At 47.7% G+C, this 19705-nt stretch overlaps 1 protein-coding gene across 1 annotated transcript; it reads right to left on the reverse strand.

The window, feature by feature from the left end:
- Positions 1–805: 805 nt before the first annotated feature.
- On the reverse strand, positions 806–8373 carry casc3 (casc3 exon junction complex subunit). Its single transcript, XM_026163861.1, has 12 exons — positions 8139–8373; positions 6771–6795; positions 6629–6684; positions 6306–6536; positions 6040–6188; positions 5659–5832; positions 4632–5512; positions 4072–4245; positions 3820–3918; positions 3539–3705; positions 3184–3391; positions 806–2638 (listed from the first exon to the last, which is right to left on the reverse strand). The coding sequence occupies exons 1-11, from the start codon at positions 8322–8324 to the stop codon at positions 3245–3247; spliced, it is 2289 nt and encodes a 762-aa protein (XP_026019646.1). The 5' UTR covers positions 8325–8373; the 3' UTR covers positions 806–2638; positions 3184–3244.
- Between the last annotated feature and the right edge of the window lie 11332 nt (positions 8374–19705).

Below are 19705 nucleotides of genomic sequence, written 5' to 3' on the forward strand. Positions count from 1 at the left end.
AGATTTGAAGGATGGATCGGGTGTGTCCTTCGTGGCCCACCTATCCCAGAATTCAGTGTGGCCCAGCCAATTCCAGTTTCCAACAATGGCGGCAGCCTTTAGCGTTAATGTTACTCTTATTAATCTTTCTGGGTCACAAAATAAACGTTTAACATATTTCCTGGTGAGAACGTAGCTGTGTAAACTTCAAATGTCTGCTCTGTTTATCAAGACACCACATATTTGCAAAAGTACTGCGACGTTTTCAGGGATGTCTGTTACCCACCAGCTCGATCGCTGACCGGGAGCTCGAGGGTCACTGGAGCCGCCCAGACTCCCGGCACATCGCTTTCAAACCCCCCGCGGTCTTTTTTCTGCTCAGGTTAAACGTGATGTATGAGTCACTTAAACAACCTAAAAATGTTGTTTGTTTTTTTCAGTGTTTCATTTGTTTGTGAGTAAATCGGTGTGGCTGAGATTAAAGTTCTAGTTTTCACACAGCTGAATAAACGTCAAACAGAAAACTGATAAACAGGAGTGTGAGACGGTCGAGTTTCCTCTGGTGTCCTGTTATATTTTAGATAGCAAGGAGCAGACGGCGAGTTTATTAAACTCCACCCAGACAGCGGTGACGCAGATCTGAAGGTTCGACCGTCCCGTTTCACAGCCGCTCACTTCAGGCTTTCTCTGAAGGATGCAGCCTATGAATTGGGACATAGCTACAGTGAGCAGTGTGGGCGGCTCGGGTCAAAGGTCACAGCAGTCAGCCCAACTCCAGCTCTGCAGGATTTATTTGAGAGAAGAAAACAAAGAGAAAGACCCAGAGAACAGGAGACGTCTCTAAACTTTATTGAAACATCTGTGGACATTAACGGTTGGAGCTGAAGCTACCGTCACAGCCGAAGGCCTCCTCTTCCTCCTCCGATGAAGGTGAACGAAGATCAGAGCGGTGTCGTTTCTGATGCAAGCACCAAAACCCCGACTTCCTCCCACTGAATCCGAGCCCCGCCATCAGAGGAATCCCCCCAATCAAACATCAGCACGGGGATCAGGAACGATTAATGTTCCTGTTAAATTCAACCTGTTTTCTCCTGACGACCCTGCTAACGGGCTGAACGGCAGGCGTTTCTAACGGCAACTCGCTTCTGTCCTCACCCATCAGTCAAACAACTCCCCGAGTTTAACGAGAGGAGGAACGCTAACGTCCGACCATGAGCTCCCAGAACACGGAGCGCAAACAAACAGAAACATGACAGCCTGGCGTTCATCATCAAGTTTTAGCTCGAGCTTCCTGTGTGCAGAAAACAAAGAGACGAGGCGGCACGCACCCCCAACAACAACGATAATAAACCCAAAAAAACAGACGTGAGAACAGAGGAAACCAAACCCACACGGCCGCTCTCCATCATCCATCGATTCGCTCGAGGTCCCTGCCGAAGCTCCTCTAAGCCTATTAGAATGTTTCTACTCTGCAGCTTCTATTTACACGTACGCCTGCACAGCAACACGAACCGCCTCCACCTGCCCCAACTCCCCATCGCAACAGGAAGTGACACGTGTACGCTCAGGAGGGCAGACAGCCGCACGTTAAAGGGACGCGGCGCCGTTACAGGACTCGAGGCCTTCATAAAGGATGAAGGAAAGTTCAGCTTAATTCAACTTAAACTATCTGATGTTTAATCTGCTAATTATTCTCTTCATTTATCACAAAGTACATAACTCTTCTTTTAATGCTGGACCCTAAACCCCGCCCCCATCACAGGTCTGCAGTTTGAATCTTTACGATAAGGAAAAACGAGAAGCTGGAATTATTTTCCTGAAGCTCAAAAACACTCAGAAATGTCAAAACCATCCGTTTAAACAGAAACAAGTCGCTAAACTCAGTTTATTCACGAGTCTCACGCGTCTGCGTCGCACGTGTGAGACTGTTCTGATGGAACACAGCAAAATATCCGGATTATAAACATTCAGGAATGTTTGAGTGCGTTTAGCTGCAGTGATGCTGTCAGAGAGAAGCTCTGGATTTGATTCAAGCTGTTTTTGTTTCCTCCAGGTTTGAAGTCTCGTTTAAAGTTTGAACTGCAGTTTCACTGAACGCTGAAACACACGCGACGTCTCGCTAAACTACGGCCGTCCGAACACGGAGGAAGCGATCTTTGCTCTACCTGCACCTCTGAGCGCCCACGTGAGTTACCGCACCTCTATAAAGTGTTATTAACCGTTTATTACATGTTTATCTGCTGATTACACGTTAAAGTTAGAGGAATGAGCACTGATCAGAAGCCAAAACAAGCCGAGCTGTCTTCAAACTCTGTAACTGCGACGGATGGACCACGACGCGTCCTCCTGCAGGAGGAGCGCCTGACGCAGAAATCCGTTTCCAAGATTCAACAGAAAACAAATAAAAATACTCTGAGAGCACCGACAGCGCCGAGGTCGACTCCTCGTCAACTTGTCAGTCCCATTTTGCTCAAAGATACAGCATCGAACCGCCGACCCGCCCGACTGCTACACGGGCTAAACAAAACAAAAAAAAGGGGAGAAAGTCTGAATCCACCAGTGATGCTGTGGGCGGAGCCTGTCTCCATCCCGCCCTCCCTCCTTTACCATGGTGGATGTTTTTGGACCGCAGCTCCTCACCGACCCGCCCACCTCGCTCCTGCGGACAGAGGGACACACGAACATCAAAGAAACAAGAATCATGTTTGTTTTTGTTTAAACGACTTGATTAGTTTAAAGCATGAAACTTTGATAACGAGTCCTGGATCAGTTCTGTGCCTGCGCATCGTTTCGCTCGTTTCTCCTCCGTCACAGTTCTTACTGAGGCTACGTCCACACGTACAGTTGGGGGAAAAAAAAAAAAGGATCTGCGTCCACATCTAAACACAAAAAACGAAGTCAAACGCTGTGAAGAACACGCCACAGCAGCCGGTGGCGATATAATGCAAACCGTGTCAACACGTTGGCCAATCAGAAGTCTGTAAATTTGACCTGAATCAGTGGTGCACATGTTTGACGATGTGCGGCTAACCCTACGTTTTCCTCGTCAACACGTGAACCCAAAACGCTGTTTACGTGTGGACGTAGCCTGAGCCTACAAAGAATGACCTGTGCACTTCCTGCGCCCACCTGTAGGGGGCGGCGTTCCTCGTTCGCATTAGCCTCCTAAAAACACCCACTGCTCCCCCCTCAGGTGTTACTCACCTACAGTTTTTGGACCAGAGCGAGGCTGAGATGGAGTGGCAGGGAGGGGTGAGGGGCAGAGTCACTCTGAGGCAAAGGGCACCTCTGGAGGGGGGGGCTTGACGGTGACGGGCTGGGATGTGCGGCGGGGGGGCGAAGGCTTGGGCTGGGCCTGCTGCTGCACCGTGTCGTAGTACGTCACGCCTCCGTAGGTCACCTGGGTCTGACCCTGCAACCAATCAGAGAGCTCCTGGATCAAACTTTCACTCTATTGTTCCTGCACAGAACACGACACTGGCCACAAACTGAGGCTCAAAGACAGGAAGACAGCCAATCAGAGTGAATTCCACGCCACCTTTTAAACTGACATCAGTACCTGTGGGTTTGGGTACATGGTGGGGTAGGGGAAGGTCATGACCCCCGGTGGAGGGTAGAAAGGCGGTGGCAGCAGTTGCTGTGGTTGCCCTGGTGAAAGAGACACTGGTGGGCCTCCGTATAGGGCGGGGTTAGCGATGGGGCCTCCTGATTGGTGGGGATGGAGACCTTAACAGAGACGAAGACATGAGGTCACTGCGTGACAACATCCATTGACCTCCTAAGACCCGAACTCTTTCATGCATGTTTCATTTCTCTTTGCTATTTGCAAACTCCACCTACCGGGATGCGGGATGTGCATCTCAGGCTGCACCAGCATGCCCTGTGGCGGCATGGGGGCGGGGCTATCCCCGTGGGCATAGATTGGTCCCTGGTACGACACTGAGACAGAAAATGACAGCAGGTTAATCACAGCGAGGCGACGTTTTCTTCTCCAGCAGCTCGTTTTCATAAAAGGACGCTGCGGTGTTTCACAACAGCTGGAAACTGATGTGACGTAGCCATGTGGTGCTGGTCACGTGATCTTAGGCTTACTGGGCTCATAGTAGTGTCCCTCCATCACTCCCAGGTGCATGGGCGGCGCCGGCTCGGGCACAGCTCTCTGTCGCTGGGAGGAGTAGCGTTTGGCCCGGTTGTTGCCGACACCCATCTCCTCGATGCTGGAGAACTGCGGCGGGCCGCTGGGCATGTGCAGGGGGTTAGGAAGGCCTGCGGTCAGAGAGACTGGTTTAACGACAGACAACCACACGCGCTCAGGGGGCGCCAAATAACAGGGCCCAACATGGAGCCACATTCATCATCAACAACATTCAAATGTTGACACTTATGGAACACGTAAGATTTAGTCTGCATGAGAATTCAGAACAATGACAAAGTTAGAAAAAGCCAAACATCTACAGAGAGAGAAGAAGAATGTGAGACATCAGGAAGCTGCAGGTGTTTCAGCCTCACAGGGACCAGAGATCACTGAGGTGTAAGACTGCTGTAGATATTTGTTTTGGCGCCGCCTCAGGTGAAGCTGTTCAGTCAACATTTAGCATGAACCACCTGACTCGTGAGCGCCACCTGTGAGGTGACGGTGTAAAAGCGCTCACCTCTCATCTCAGACCGCACGTACGAGGTCGGGCTCCAGCTCTGCCTGGCCAGATTGAGTCGAGCCACGTCCTGGTCCAGCTCCGTCACACCTCCTCCCGCCTGGCTCGGCGCGTCGCCTCCACCCGACCAGCTCTTTCCCCCCACGTTGCTGGGAGAAGAGGTGTTGCCCCCGGCAACGGACTCCTCCACAGACGCCTGTTTACTGCCCAGGTCTGCGGGACGCGAGCGAGTCCTGCGAGCCAGCGAGTAAGACTTGCGCTCCACTGGCCGCTCGGCGGGAGGGGAAGCTTCCCGATTGGTCGCTGCTGCCGACTGAAGGGAGGGGTCGGAGCCGGAAGAGGAAGCGGCCAATCCTGATGCAGATCTGTCCGTGCCGCCTCGCTGCTCCTGCTGGCGTCTCGGCGATGTGGACTGGTAACCGCCCGGCTGTGGCGACGCTGCCGGCGTTACGGCGCCAACGCTCAAGTCCTGCTCCGTGGCCCCTCCCTGACTGACTGTAATGTCCTCAATGACCACAGAGGGCGCCCTTCCTCCTCGCCCTCCTCTGACACCTCCCCTTTCCCCTGTAGGCTCCGCCTCAGCCCGAGGACCCGGCCGCTCTCGGTGGTGCACCAGGGGTGCGTTTGATTCATTGTTCCTGTAGTGAGACGAAGGTGGGGGGTGCAGGTTACTCTGGGGTGGTCTGCTACGGGAGGGAGGCGGTCTGGAGGGGACGCCGCTTCGCTGTGCAGAGGATGGCGACGAAGAGGAGGGGTGGACAGATGAAGGTGGAGGAGCTCCTCCTCGGTTCAGACCTCCTCCCCTGTTCTGCCAGGACCGGACGGGCCGCTCGCCGCCTCCATCTCGCCACCGTTTGTCTCTGCTGGGAGACAAAGTCGGTCTGCAGGAGACAGAGACGGAGGTGAAACATCAAACCAACAGCGGCTACGCTCGTTACAGGAAGTGTGATGACCTCACTCAAACCCGCGGACGTCCCAAAGCTCGCAGCTCTGGAGACGTTCAACGTTCAGCCGACACGCCGCTCACCTGGGCCTCCGCTGTCTGTACCCTCGGTCTCCGGGGCCGCCGCCGTTTCGGATGTCGTAACCATAGATTGCGATCAGCTCCTCGCGGCTCTTGGGCGCCTGCTCCTCCTCCCTGAACTTGTCGTGCTCCCAGCGGCCCTCGTCTTTCCACAACTTCCTGTTTCTGCCTTTCGGCCTGAAGACAGACGGAGAGGACATAAATGACATCACATCGATGAGGTAACAGCAGAGAGGCTTTAAAAACGAGCCCTAACCTGCGCAGAGTTACGACTGACCCGTGCAAGCAGTGACGCAAATCTGTGGGCGGAGCGTTCCAGCCCGTCTAACTCCTCCCTAAACTCTCAGCGCTTCAGTTTGTCAGCGTGCAGCACGTAGCTATTACCTCTCCTCCTCCTGAGCGTGCCCTCTGACGTCGTGTTCGAAGAACAGACCCTTCCTCGGGATGTACGCCGGGTTCTTCCTGTCCTCGTCGTCGTCCAGCTGCTGCCCCGGTTTGTCCCCCGCCTTCGTCTCCGGGTCGTCCGTCGACTCCTGTATGAAAGTTCAGATCAGACCAATCAGATGGCAGCAGGTACCGTCTTTAATCCCTCCCCTCGCTCTTGTTACCCTTCTGCCTGAGCAGAGGCTCACTTCCTGTTCCTGTCTCACCTGTCCGTCTCCGCTCTGTCGCTCTCCTGCTAGGTTTCCCTTCTCCTCTGCTTTGCTCTCCTCTTTGCTCCGCCCTCCAGCCTCTTCTTCCTCCTCAGCTTCTCCGCCCTCCTCCTCCTCTCCCTGCGCTCCCTCCACAGGCCCGTCTGTAGTGGGGGGCTGGGGCTCGCTGGCTGCTGCTGGAGCTTCCTCGTCGCTGTACTGCTCTGCTTCCTCTTCCTCCTCCACTCCCTGAGGAGGACACAGTTTTAGGAGAAACACTCCCTAAAGAGGCTAAAACGTGCCGTCACAGCCGAGAGGAAGCGGCGAGTCGGCGGTCGTACCTCTGAATGCGAGCCGTTGTCCTCGGGGTCGGCGCTGTCGTAATCTGAGAGGACGGCTGAAAAACAAAGAGGAGTGAAATCACCCGACAGCGGCCTGATTTCCCAGATTGTGACTTCAGAGTGGTGCAAAGAAGCAGCTTACCTTCTCCAACGCCGTCTTCACTCTCCTGCAACGACAAACAAGAAAACCAACGTTAAGCTCCAAAGCGCCGAGGATCAGACGCGGCTTTGTGTCAGAGCTCTGCTGCGAGTGCGTCACAGAGCGCCGGGCACGTTATTCAGCCGTACAGACCACCAACAGCACAGCTCGGATTACTTCAGCAGAGTCTGAACGCAGCTCAAAGATCAAACGTCTCACAGAGTCAGTCTCTTCAAACCGGCGCTCGGTCTGATCTCACGCCAACAGCCAGATTCACTTTGTGTCTGTGCATCCGGATAAAAAACAGGATTTACCAGAGTGAAGAGGAAGGTTTATGAGAAGGTGGTGAGACCTGCTGTGATGTTTGATTTGTAGAAGGCAACTGAGCGTCAGAAATGAGCGACAGCTCGGAGTCAGAGAGCGTCTGAGCATGTGCAGAGGAGGGAGGGCGGATGATGAAAATGGAGCTGCCAGGCAGGAGGAGACGAGGTTCATGGATGTAGTTAAGGAGGACATGCAGAGGGGTGGAGTGACAGAGGAGGATGCTGGGAAAGGAGGAGGTGGAGGCAGAGCTGCCGTGGCGACCCGAAGGAGAGCAGAGATCAGATGAAGCAGAAGCCCGGAAACTGGGAACCAAAGTAACAGCGCTTAAACACAGCAAAGGTCTGAAATCACAGGCAGGACTCACATTTCACTTCAGCACACTCATCAACAAGCCTGCTGCTGATTGGTTCTTACTAATCTGCTGTTTGTTGTCATGTAAACATCCTGGAGCCAGTAAACCCGCCTCAGGCTGCACTGCGCTCGGACTGAATCGGTCATGTTTCCCCTCGCTGCGGGGACCAAAAACGGCAGCCAAACACCACCACAGGGGCCCGGGATGATCTCAGACAGACCCACGGCCACAAAATGGAGGCTCAGCCCAGAGCCTCTCTCAGACCTCGGGTCACGCGGAGGTGCGTGATGCAGCCAGCCCGGGGGTCCCGGACATCACTCTCACACCTTGGTGTTGTGTCACGTTTGGTGTCCGTGTTAGTTTGAGCCTTTCCGGTTCGGACACAAGCGCTAAAGCGAGCTACTCTGTCTGTTCCAGCCCGAACCGCCAGGCTGCCCGAGGTCATGGACCAGAACCGTCAGACGGAGCCGTTACCCGTTTCCTTCGAGCTAACGCCGAACAAACACCGAGCTGTCTGTGGGACTCGAACACGTCACCTGCTGTTTTATCCAGGGTTCATTTCCCACAGTGACCCGGGCCCGGAGCGGGTCTCTGGCCCGGAATAAATGCTCTAACGCCGGAAAGCTCGGCTCTGATCTCCCGCCCGGGACCGGGCGAGCCCTGGGAGCTAACATTAGCCGCTAGCTGGTACTCACACACTCGGACTCCACGTCGCTCTTCGCCGGGACCCGGCTCGCGGCCGGCTCCGCCGGGTCGGGCTCCCGTCCCCGGGGCTTCGAGGACGGGGACCCGGACCTCCCGCTGTCCGAACCCGACCCGGACTCGTCGTCATCCTCGCTGTCCTGGGACGCGCGCCTCCTCCTTCGCCGCCGGTCCGCCATCTTAGGACTCGAATGGTTGGAAACGGAAGAAGAAGAGGATTATGGGTATCCGAGTTCTTCTTCAGTGAGACGATTAAGAGCTTCTTTTTCTCTCTACCGCCATCTACTGTTTGTAAACTTTTACTAACACGCTTGAAAATGCGACAAATAAATAAATAGAAAATAAAACGTAACTTGTACAACAGAAACGAAACAAAGTGGGTAATAAAAATCTAAAGAAAAACAACAAACAGAGTTCTGCGGGTCTGACTTTAGTAAAGTAAATGTATTCAGGTAAAAGCACTCAAAGTATTTAAAGTATCTGGATGTGCAGCTGATGGATGATGCAAAGCTTTAGCAGGATTTTTCTGCAGGCAGGCGGTGGTTCTGAAACGTGAGCGTCTCCCCTTTATTTTATTTTATTTTATTTTATTTTATTTTATTTTATTTTATTTTATTTTATTTTAACGTTTAGGTCACGCTTATATCATGTTTGGCTTAAAGCTGAGCTGTGAGTTTCAGTGTTGTTGTACTGTAGTAAGATCTACATGTTTGTAGTTTGACACAGCAACAGGTGACAAGCAAAAGGTGATATTTTACAGGTATGTACCGGAACCTGAGGAACAGGTAAGACGTCAGAGTAGCGCGTTTCCGTCGGTCACCACTGGACGGCGCTGCTGGCTCAGAGCAGAATAACCTCTCCACAGTAAGTCCGAGGCCTCAGGGAGCCCAGCACTGCATCTGTGCTTTTTAAGGGCGTGCCTGTTCCAGACAGCAGGTTTAACCTTTAGTTTGACTTCCTGTGTGTCCGACCGTCTTCACCTGCGTGCTGTTCCCTGTCTATTTCCTATCCCCAGTTAGTTCCCACTGTTTACACAGACCTGAGTTCCCTTCGTCCCTGTCAGTGTGTCCTGTTGTACTCTCTGTTAACCCTGTGATGCACATTTCTCCACACGTAGGACACTTCTGCTGTTGTTTCTACAGTTGAGTTTATTAGGAGAGTAAATCATCGTGCTAATAAGCTGAAGGGAGACAACAGTTTCACAGCTTTAGCTCATCGATAACGTCCAACAGATAATCGAAGGCTGTTGTTTTGCAAAAGTGTAATGTTGAAGGATCCTGACCATTTCCTTTAGTTACCTTTCCCCCCTGTAACAGAACCTTTACTTTGAAAATTAGGAATTTCCTGACACTCTGTTCCTCGATTAAGAAAATAATTGGCCTTTCAGTGACCGCAGAATACATGCTGGTGTTTGTCAGCTGGAGTGACAGAAACACAGACACTGACAGACTCGTGGATGACTGGCTTTAAATGCGAGCGGGTTAACTTCAGTCTTATAATCATAATTAACCACACACGTATATTTTAACACAAAAGGAGTGAAATCACGAATCAGGTGAACTCCTGCACACTAGGTCGACCGGTAAATTGAGAGCTTCGCTTTTACACTCAGCTCCCTCTTCACCACGACGGACCGGTGCAGCGTCTGCATTACTGCAGCTGCAGCACCAATCCGTCTGTCGATCTCCGGCTCCCTTCTCCCATCACTCGCGAACAAGACCCCGAGATACTGGAACTCCTCCACTTGGGGCAGGAACTCATCCCCGACCCGGAGTGGGCACTCCACCCTTATTCGGCTAATATTTTATACTCTCCTAAATATATATTCATTTAAACATTCTCGTGCTTATGTAAAGCACTACATGGATTACAGTGTAAAAAAGCCCAGCAGAATATTTCACTCTGCAATCAAATACATCAGCTTTCACGTGGCTCTGAACAAGAAAGCTGGAGGTTGTGATTCAGCTTAACAGTGAGGTCAAAGCTGTGAGTGACTGATGTGGTCACAGAGCGTGGAGCTGATGCGCTGTCCGTGGTGCTGAAATGATAACGCTTTATTCTGAATGCAATGAAACTTTCTGTTTTATGAGAATGTATTAAGACGAATGCACGATGAGAACAAAAGCAGCAGCACAGTTAGAGCAGAACATAAAATGTGCCTGACGTCCACGCCTGCGCTTCCACGGCCTGTGGCGTTCAGAGTGTTTCAGGCACCAAAGCTGTGGACTTGAAAATGTTTCTGTTTAACGAGACTTCCTGTTGAAATTCTTACTGATTATAACTTTCTTTCTTTTTACCTTCTGTTCTTTCATTCTTGTCTTGTGTGTTTAAGCTCAGTTTGTATTGCGATCAATTGCATTTTCATATATGATCGTTTGCTGTGATTATTCTGAGCTTTTATTTCTTTGCACGGTGCTTTGTTATGTCAAAGTGTAAAAATACTTTATAAAAACTTTACTTAGTAAATGTGCTGAAATTGTTCTAAATATAGTATCAACAAACTTCTGTCGCGGACTCTCTGAAGCTCATCTTTGGAAACGTTGTGATGTAGTGCAGCAAAAACTATGATAACTATTAACCATAAAGATGAAAAACAAACCAGGTGATCGTGAAACAGGACTTTTACAGGTTTGATCCCCTGAACCCGAAGAACAGCAAAGACGTGACACTTAATTTTGGTGAAACCACCACTAGATGGCGCTGTGGCGGCGCTGCTGCTGTTTTAGACGAGAGCAGCAGAGTGTTAGGATGCCTGGGTCGTCGACCCAGGGTTTTTGAGTTTACGATATTATTTATACTGTCTAGTTTTTGGTTTCTTTGAGTTCTGTCTTATGGCTTAGGTCTCTGTCTTCTTTAGTTGCTCTGTCTCCCCTATCACCTGCGTCCCCTTGTCTAGTTCGCATCTATGTGTATCCTAAGTTCCTATATCCCCGTGTTCAGTCAGTGTTTGTGTCTGCCCTGGTCCCACGTCTCTGTTCCCTTTGTAGTGCCTGCTTATGAGTCTGTGTCTTTGTTCAGTCTGTGTTATGTGTTTCCTGTTTTACTTTGAAAGTCCATGTCTGATGTTAATGTGTCTGGTTTTGCTTCCTCTTGTCTCGTTAGGCCTGATTTGCCCCAGCTGTGTTTCCCTCCTGTTACCCATTCCCTGATTGCTCCCTCTGTGTATTTAAGCCCAGTGTTTCTCTGTGTTTGTGTTGTGATCTACCGTTTACCAAGCTGTGTGTTCTGTCTGTCCTCCGGTATTAGTTTATTTATTTTTTGTTGATCGTTTCCAGTTATGTTATATTTGAGTTTAACATTAAAACGGTTTTTGAGTTTACATCTGTCTCTGGAGTCTGCACCTTGGGTCCTTTTCCTGTCTGCACACAGCCGCACCTAACACAGAGAAGCTGCAGACTCCAGACAAACAGCTCAGAGTTTTGCACTTTAGTGTAAAAGTCAGTTTGACATTTAACAGATTTTTTCTTGTAACTATGGATCAATTATTCTTTGTTCATTGCCCATTAAATCACCTGCTGAATAGAAAAGTGCAGTTCAACCACCGATATTAAACAAAAACTGTTTAACACTGAAATTATCCAATAATCTTTGCAACATCTATAAAAACGAACATTATGGTGCAACAGAGTCTCCTAACAAAATCCTCAACATTCAGGAAAATGAAGAAGTGCAGAAAAAAGGTTTGACAAACTCATCACAGTGTAACTTAAAGCACAGTGCTGCCTCTCACTGAGGTCAGTCAAGTCTGGGTGAAACGGGGTCCATGCAGCTCGTAAGCATGTATGCAAATGTTCATTACTCAGTTGTTTTTAATCATGCTAACAGTTGAGAAGACTGATTCACGACTGCATGTGGATCAAAACATGGTTAAGGCAACAGCAACTTTGGTAAGTCCTGGAAACGTAGTCTTTGGCACAGTCTGCATCCAGAAGGCAGCAGGATCAGACGCTGCACATTGCTCCTGTATATCAGCTTGGAAATACACAAGTCCCATTTGCAGAGAACCTACATCCACCCATTTACAGGCATTCCTGTAAGAATGCAGGGATATTCTTCAACAGAAAGGGATTCTTCATGAAAAGGTGGAGCTGAGCTTCCAAAGCGAAGCCATCAAAGTGATCCTTAAAGTTTTCCGTCAGTTTTTGTGCAAATGCAGCATGTGAGGTGATGTTAGCACCCTGGATTTCTTTCCCTGAGGGGAAACGTGCACCGTCCTGCTGAAGATGCTGTTTTAAAATGTCAAGTTTTCTCTGGACAGCTGTTATCACACACAGAGCTGTTCTTTCATGATAATCACAAATGGAAATCACTGAGGTGTGATGTCAGCAACAATGTTCGTCTGATCCTCCAGAAACTGCAGGAGCAGATGGCCTCGTGACTTTGTGGGCTTTACATGTTTTACCTCTTTAGTAAACTTCTGCAACGTTACGGGTTGTGTGAACACTGCGCCGTGTTTGATAAGCAGCAGTCGTTGAACCGGACCTTGTATGGTTGATGAGCGAAGGTGCAGTAAAGGATACGCTGTGGAGTTCCCGACAGCAGTGTGATCGTGCTTTCTTCCTGCTTGATTCAGTTTTATATGATGGATTATGCATAAAATAGATTTGGGCTGAAAGGTTTATTGCTTTATTACATATTCAGGTCGTGTACCATGGTTTTAAAAAGTAACTAAGTAACTAATTACTTTTGAAAAATAAGTAATCAGTAAATTAATGGGATTACTTTTTTTGGAGAAGTAATCAGTAATTACCAACTAATTACTTTTTTCATGTAACTTGACCACCACTGGACGTAGCCCCAGCACTTAGTTACCTGACATTGCTGTGTAGGAGTAAGTCGCTCACCTGTGCTAAAATACGAAGCAGGTGATGCTGATGAGATGAAGAAGCAGAGAAAGTTAAGTTGAGCGACGGTATTCATGGCCTCTCTGTATCCCTCAGAGTGAGGAGCATAGAACAGATAACACAGTGATGTGATAGCAGGTCCGGGTTGTCCTCTTTTAGTCGAGTAACTGCTCCTTTGACCCATCAGTGGAGACAACGTTTGTCAGATTGATCTCAGTTAACATTTCTTTTGTTGCTGAGTAATAATAATAATAATGATAATGATAATAATAATAATAATAATACATCATTGACACAAATATCGCCCCTGCAGGGATGACACCAGTTTTCTTTAAGTGCGCTGTTCCAAAAATAAATAAATATTAGTCCTGGTTTGGGACATGTCCAAGCACAAAGGCCAGATTTCTCTTAGAAAGACAAAACAAACAAGACTAACCAGCAGGATCAACCTAAGAACACAAAACACCAGCACGCAGATAAATGACGCTGACGTTTCGCTTCCTGGTGGAACAATGTGGGTTATTAGAACTTCGGTGTCATGACGGCGCTGCACTGACTGTTTCTGGCTTTAACTGGTTACTGATGTTGAACTCAGACCTCAGAGTCACTGCCCCCGTTCATTTCCTCCACATCATATTTGCTGGTTGCCCACAAGCGCTCCGAGTATCACAGTAGATGTCATGCTTCCACCTGAATGCACAGAGCTGCACAGTTCACACACTAATGTTCACTGTCAGACGCAGCTCAGAGTTTTATTCCTGGAGTGTGAGTTTCTCCCCCGGGTCTGTTACTCTCAGTGTGTCTGTGTGTGTCTGTGTGTCTGTGTGTGTGTGTGTGTGTCTGTGTGTCTGTGTGTGTTTGTGTGTGTGTGTGTCTGTGTGTGTGTGTGTCTGTGTGTGTGTGCGTGCGTGTGTGTGTCTGTTTGTGTAAGGAAGAGGACTCCCTTACTGCATTTATTTATATTGTATTGTCTGTATAGCACTTTAGAGCACACCTTTCACTTTATTAAAAGCACCTTATCAAGCACTTTATGAGCATTGCACTTTAAGCATGGATTTGCACACAAGAAGTTTAAATATTTATTGACTATTTATTGGGAATTTTAAAATCAGTTGGTGGCCTTGTTTCAGATCCTGCACAGCTGCTCCTCATCAAGGAATGTGGTGGTTGTCTGTCAGGAGAGAAGAATGGTGATTGAGATTGTGATTAAGGTTTACCAGTAAGGAAAACTAATACAAATGTGTGTGTGAAATCTAGGGATAAAAGTGTTGCAAATAAGTGTTTGTAAGTTAATGATTACTCACCTTTCTTGCCTGTGTCCTCTTCAAGGTGTTTGGGCAAATGTTTCCCCGGGGGTCCAGACACCATTTAAAGGTTCCGGGAGAGACCATGGGTAAAGAGAGAGTGGTGAATCTTTTTGTGCTTGGGTTTCTGGGTTTTTATAATATTGGGTTTGGTGTAACATTAAAGTGTGAAGTATTTATTAATATGTAAATGTGAAAATGTATTTATGTATTTATTTATTCTTATTGATATATTGTATACTGTGGTGGAAGGTTGGGATTTAAGAATTTACCTGAGAGTGGAATAATGGTTAAGTCTGTGACAGCTGAACATATTTAAGGCTGCCAGTTGTCATTAGGGGATTTTTGTGCTGTGAAGAAGCTCGACAAATTAATTGTTTTAAGGAGAGCCGTATAGCAAATAAATACTTTGTTCCACTACACTTGCCTTGGTCTGTCTCACTGTGTTTCCAGCCGCTAAGGGCTGCCCTGTTACTGTGTGTGTCTGTGTGTGTCTGTGTGTGTGTCTGTGTGTGTGTGCATCACCACAGCCTGCAGCTGGAGCTTTAGCTGCAACACACTGTGAGACAAACTGCACACACACAGTTTGTTTGTTTGCTGATGTTTGAGTTCATAGAAACGTTGCATTTCAGATGAAATGCAGCAGCAATGCTCCCTTTATGCTCGCTCTTCTTCTGTAGGGCTAGTTAGACGCTCCACAAACACAACCTGCACTTGTTCTGGTGCTGTGTCACCTCCCACTGTGTCACAGTTCTGCAACACCTGCTGGTGATTAATAATCGAACAGGATTTGCCTTCACGTGTTTCTATTTATGCTCAGATCGGTTTGATGTTTGGAAGCTCACAGTGTCGAATAATGAACCGGCCCAAGTCCATTAAACCAACAGTGACGAGTCTGTTCTGAAAATCTGAGCCGTACAAAGTGCAGATATTTGTTTATATATGTAGGAAGGAAAAGCAGTAAAAAACAATCTACTCAAATAAAACACAGATGCCACATTTCTAAGATCTTTTAGGGACAGAGTTCAATAACCTCAGTTTGATCTGAGTTAAGAAGCAGGAAGAGATGAGTCCAGTGTCAGAGGCAGGGAGCAGATCATTTGTAAGCTTCACTAAAGCTGTTTCTGTGATCAGTTGTGGGAGATTGATCCTCCTGTGAGGATTCTGACCGTTGGTGTAACTCAGGAGTGGAGACTGATTGAAATCAACATACTGACCCTGGTATTACCAGGTAAGACAAACTGAATATGCTGATCAATTATTGCTTTATGAAAAACATTCATTCAACACAAAGATCATGATCTCAGTTTAATATTAAGCATAGAAAGCATCAACAGCATGTTCAGTGTCAGAAGCTCCGCTTTAAAACGTGTTTCATGTTTGTGTTTGGGCTGAAAACTGAATCATTGCTGCTTTTATGGAAACATGATCAGAGCTTTGTGTTAATGCCCACGGGGAACCCACAGTTCCTCAGCTGCAGAATCGAACCTCTCTGGGCATCATCATCAGCACAAACTGTGCCAGCGATGGAAAACCACACAAGAAGCTCCTGTAGGTGGAGGATCAAAATAAACCCATCAGAGAGAGAAAACAGGTTCTCTGAAGAACCAGTGAATCCATTTAACGTCACACTGATCTGTCCGGTTAAGGGAAGAGAATCATCAGCTGTTACTGTGTGTAGTCTGCAGCTTCTCTGCTCTGAACATAGTCAGACACAAACAGCAGCGCCATCTAGTACAGTCGTCCCTCTGTAGAGGGCCTGTTCTTCAGGTTCAGGTAACTTACCTGCTCAAATATTCTCTTTTGCTCGTCACCTGCTCTGTGTTTCAGCTGCTGAGTTACACTGAACACCTGTGGTTTTTACTGCAGCGCAACAAGACCGACACCTGCAGTCAAAGATTAGAAAATAAAATACTAGTTGCTCCATATTTTAAAATAAAGAAAAAGTATTTTGCTTTTATAACTTCTGCATTTAGAAGTCGGAGCTCCAGCAGGAAAATGGTGACGTTTGTTGCATCATTTAGTCACAGATGAGGGTGGCCTTAAATCCAGGACTCGTGGAATAATAATTTAACTGTTTATTTACAAGACAAATCATGCAAATATAACTTGAGGCAACAATCCTCGTTTGGCACAATGTGCTCCACTGTTTGTTTAGTTCAGGTCCACATACAGTCAGGTAAACGAGGTCCTTCCACAGCAGATCCATTCACAAACTTTCTCCCAGAACATACAGATGCTCCTGCACAGATGGAGAAAGAAGGTGAGCTCCAGCCACGAGCACAAACTAAGCCAAAGGTCAGCTACACTAATGCTGTCAATTCAACAACCAATGAAAGACTACCAGCAGAGGCAGTGGATTCAGAAGATGGAGCACAGGTGTGCTTATAAACTCCAGGTGTGCTGGAACGAAGGGCGGGAATCCTGGAGAGACCCCGCCCCTGCAAACAGAGGCGTGGTTAACACAAGCACACAGAGAAAGGTGAGTAGGACCAGGATGATGGTGACATGTTTGTCAGCTGCAGGTGCAGGAACCTTTACCTGAAGATATTCTGCACTTCTTTACCCGTACTGCCAGACATTCCCAGCACGCCTTCACAACATGTTTCGGTGCGTCAAACATCTTACCTGCCACCAGCTGGTGATCAGTTCACAGTTCAGCTCTTCTCTACCTGAATATGCAGCTGCAGATCTGACTCACACCATGGTGTGCTGGAGCTGCATGCACTCACAGCAAACTCACAGAACACGAAGTTCATTACAGACAAACTGTGATTTCCACAGAAGTCCAATAACTAAACACACTGGGGTTCAGGTCAGGAAGGTCATTCCCACCAAGCGCCTCCAGGTGTCGCTGTCATTGCCCATGTAAGTGTTGAGGTTTTCTAGTAGGACCACTGAGTTACCAGATGGGACACATTCGAGTCCTCCTTATCAAGCCGAGGGGATACAAGGATACCACCCCAGCTTACTGTCTCTCATGGACGGCATCTGTAGACTGGAAGAGTCCAGGCCCTGTCCAGAGAACTGGTGCTGGGGCCCATCATGCACTGGGGCGCTGGGGTATCTAGCTTCCATCTCTCCACCTCAGGCACTCAGGCTCTTTCTCCACCATGGAGGTGACACATAGGGCTGGGTTTTGATAATCGATTTATCGATTAAAGCTTGGATTACATGATATCGATTCATTAAAATCCTGAATCGATTTTTAAATATAAATTTATTTTTCCCGAAACGCCAGAATCTCAGGTTAAACCTCACAAAACTTCAACAACCACCAAAGATGAAAACAGTAACTGAGAGCAGGAACAGGCTTCTGCACAGAGACGTGAACACAAAGCTCGACCCGCCGAAGCATCAGGATCAGCGAGCTGTGACTTTCTCACCGACGGCACGGACACGGTCGGGGCTGAAAGCCGACAGCTCGCTGACTCTGTCGGCGGGTCGAGCTTTGTGTTCACGCCCTTTTTGTGCTGATTCTGAAGCTGTTAGTTTGATCTCTCTCCAAACAACATTGATCCAAACTACGCTTCACATAAACATCGTCATGAATTCACTCTGACTTTTGCTGTTTTGCTTCCACCAGGATAAAGTCACACTTCCTGCACAGCTCTCTCTCTCTCTCTCTCTGTTTCCCGTCTAAAAATCTGTTTTCTTCATTATTCGCTTGCTTGTTACGCACAAGTTGTTTACAGGCTGTCGGCCGCTGTTTTTTCCTTTTACTTACTTCCGAAGAGAAAACCTCATTTCTGCCGTTCAATACTGAACAAATTTAAACTTTAAATTATGCAAAATTGCAAAACGCTGTGTCTCTAATATAACTTTGCTCTGTTTCACTTCAGCAGCATCAGGTAATGTTCATAAGTTCATTAATGGTTTTCTTTCGTTTTTGATCGACTGCAGAATATTTTTATAAAATCCCAGAACAGGAAAATCTGCTTCATGTTTTTCTGTTTTATCTTCAGCTGCTTTGACACAAAGGCCTCTGCTGTGACGCTCACACCTTTGATAAAGTCTCACAAGTGTCAGCTTTCTTTTTATAGACATAAAAATATGGAAATGTACTGATGCATGATCTTCCATCCATCCATCCATCCATTCGCTTCCGCTATATCCTTTTCAGGGTCGCGGGGGGCGCTGGAGCCTATCCCAGCTGTCATAGGGCGAGAGGCAGGGTTCTCTCCGGGTACTCCGGCTTCCTCCCACCGTCCAAAGACATGCAGCTTGTGTGATGCATGATCTGAATTATAAATTTCTGACTGTCTGAGGCTAAATTTCCCCGATTCAAATCGAATCGTGGATCGAATCGATCCTAGAAATCAGTGAGAGTACCCAGCCCTAGTGACACATCCACGTCTCATAGTTGGCCTTGATAGCTGGGGAACAAACGGCCACGCCTCCATCCTTGAGCACACATTGCACCAGACTGCCCCTGTGGGTGGTGGGCCTACGGGAGGGTGGGCTCATCTCTCCTGATCACATGGGTGGGTGCTACTTACCCAAGCAGGTCATACTGGTCCCCTCCATCATGGTAAGGTGGTTTCAACGTTAAATAATTACCATTTGGACATATGTGATAATAGAATACATAAATTCATATATTATTTAAGTAATATATGAATTTATGTTGTGGATGGATGAAACAACATTACATATTCTACAGCTGCTATAGTACTAGTACATTTCACAATGTTTTAACAATACTGAGGAGAAGGTCCCAACAATCCAGGACGACCCAGATATAACTGCTGCAAACGACACTTTATTCTCGTCTGCTTGTACTTTTCAGCATCTCCGTCAGCTGATCCGATCCACTGCTCTCTCCTTCGGCGTGATTAGGTGATGCTCACTGGTGCTGACACCTAGCGTCCCTGAAACCACACCCTAAACCTGCTGCTCCACCCATCCAGGGGAATGTTGTCAATGTTCTCGAGCAGATTTTATTTGTGAAGAAGTTCATGAAGTCATGCTTAACTCCACAGAGCTCTGGCTCTTTGTCGGCCTGGCTACAGAGCTGAAGAGAAACCTGGGATAATTATTTTTTTGTGATCAGTGATTTATAATAAGATGCTCTAGTTTTATGGAGAGCTTTTTTATAGAGCATCAAACTCTTCCTATTACCTGCTGCTCTATAAAAGCAACAGAAAACAGATTTCATTGATAAATTAAAGTCAACAGAAAGAACTTTGTATGAAAATGGAACATTGTTTGAATTTACGTCAGTTGTCACCACAACCCAGCAGAGTTTGTTTAGTTCTCTTTTGGTACTTCTGCATATTTGATTAAGCTGAAATCTGTGGTTAGTTTTCATAAAGGGACATTTGTGTAAAGCTCTCCCACACAGGCCTTTTTCAAACACGTACCCTAAAGCAGATGACTCGTAAGCTGGAGAGGAAATGGCATCTCACAAAT

Source organism: Astatotilapia calliptera, chromosome 4, assembly GCF_900246225.1.
Source record: "Astatotilapia calliptera chromosome 4, fAstCal1.2, whole genome shotgun sequence".
NCBI lineage: Eukaryota > Metazoa > Chordata > Actinopteri > Cichliformes > Cichlidae > Astatotilapia > Astatotilapia calliptera.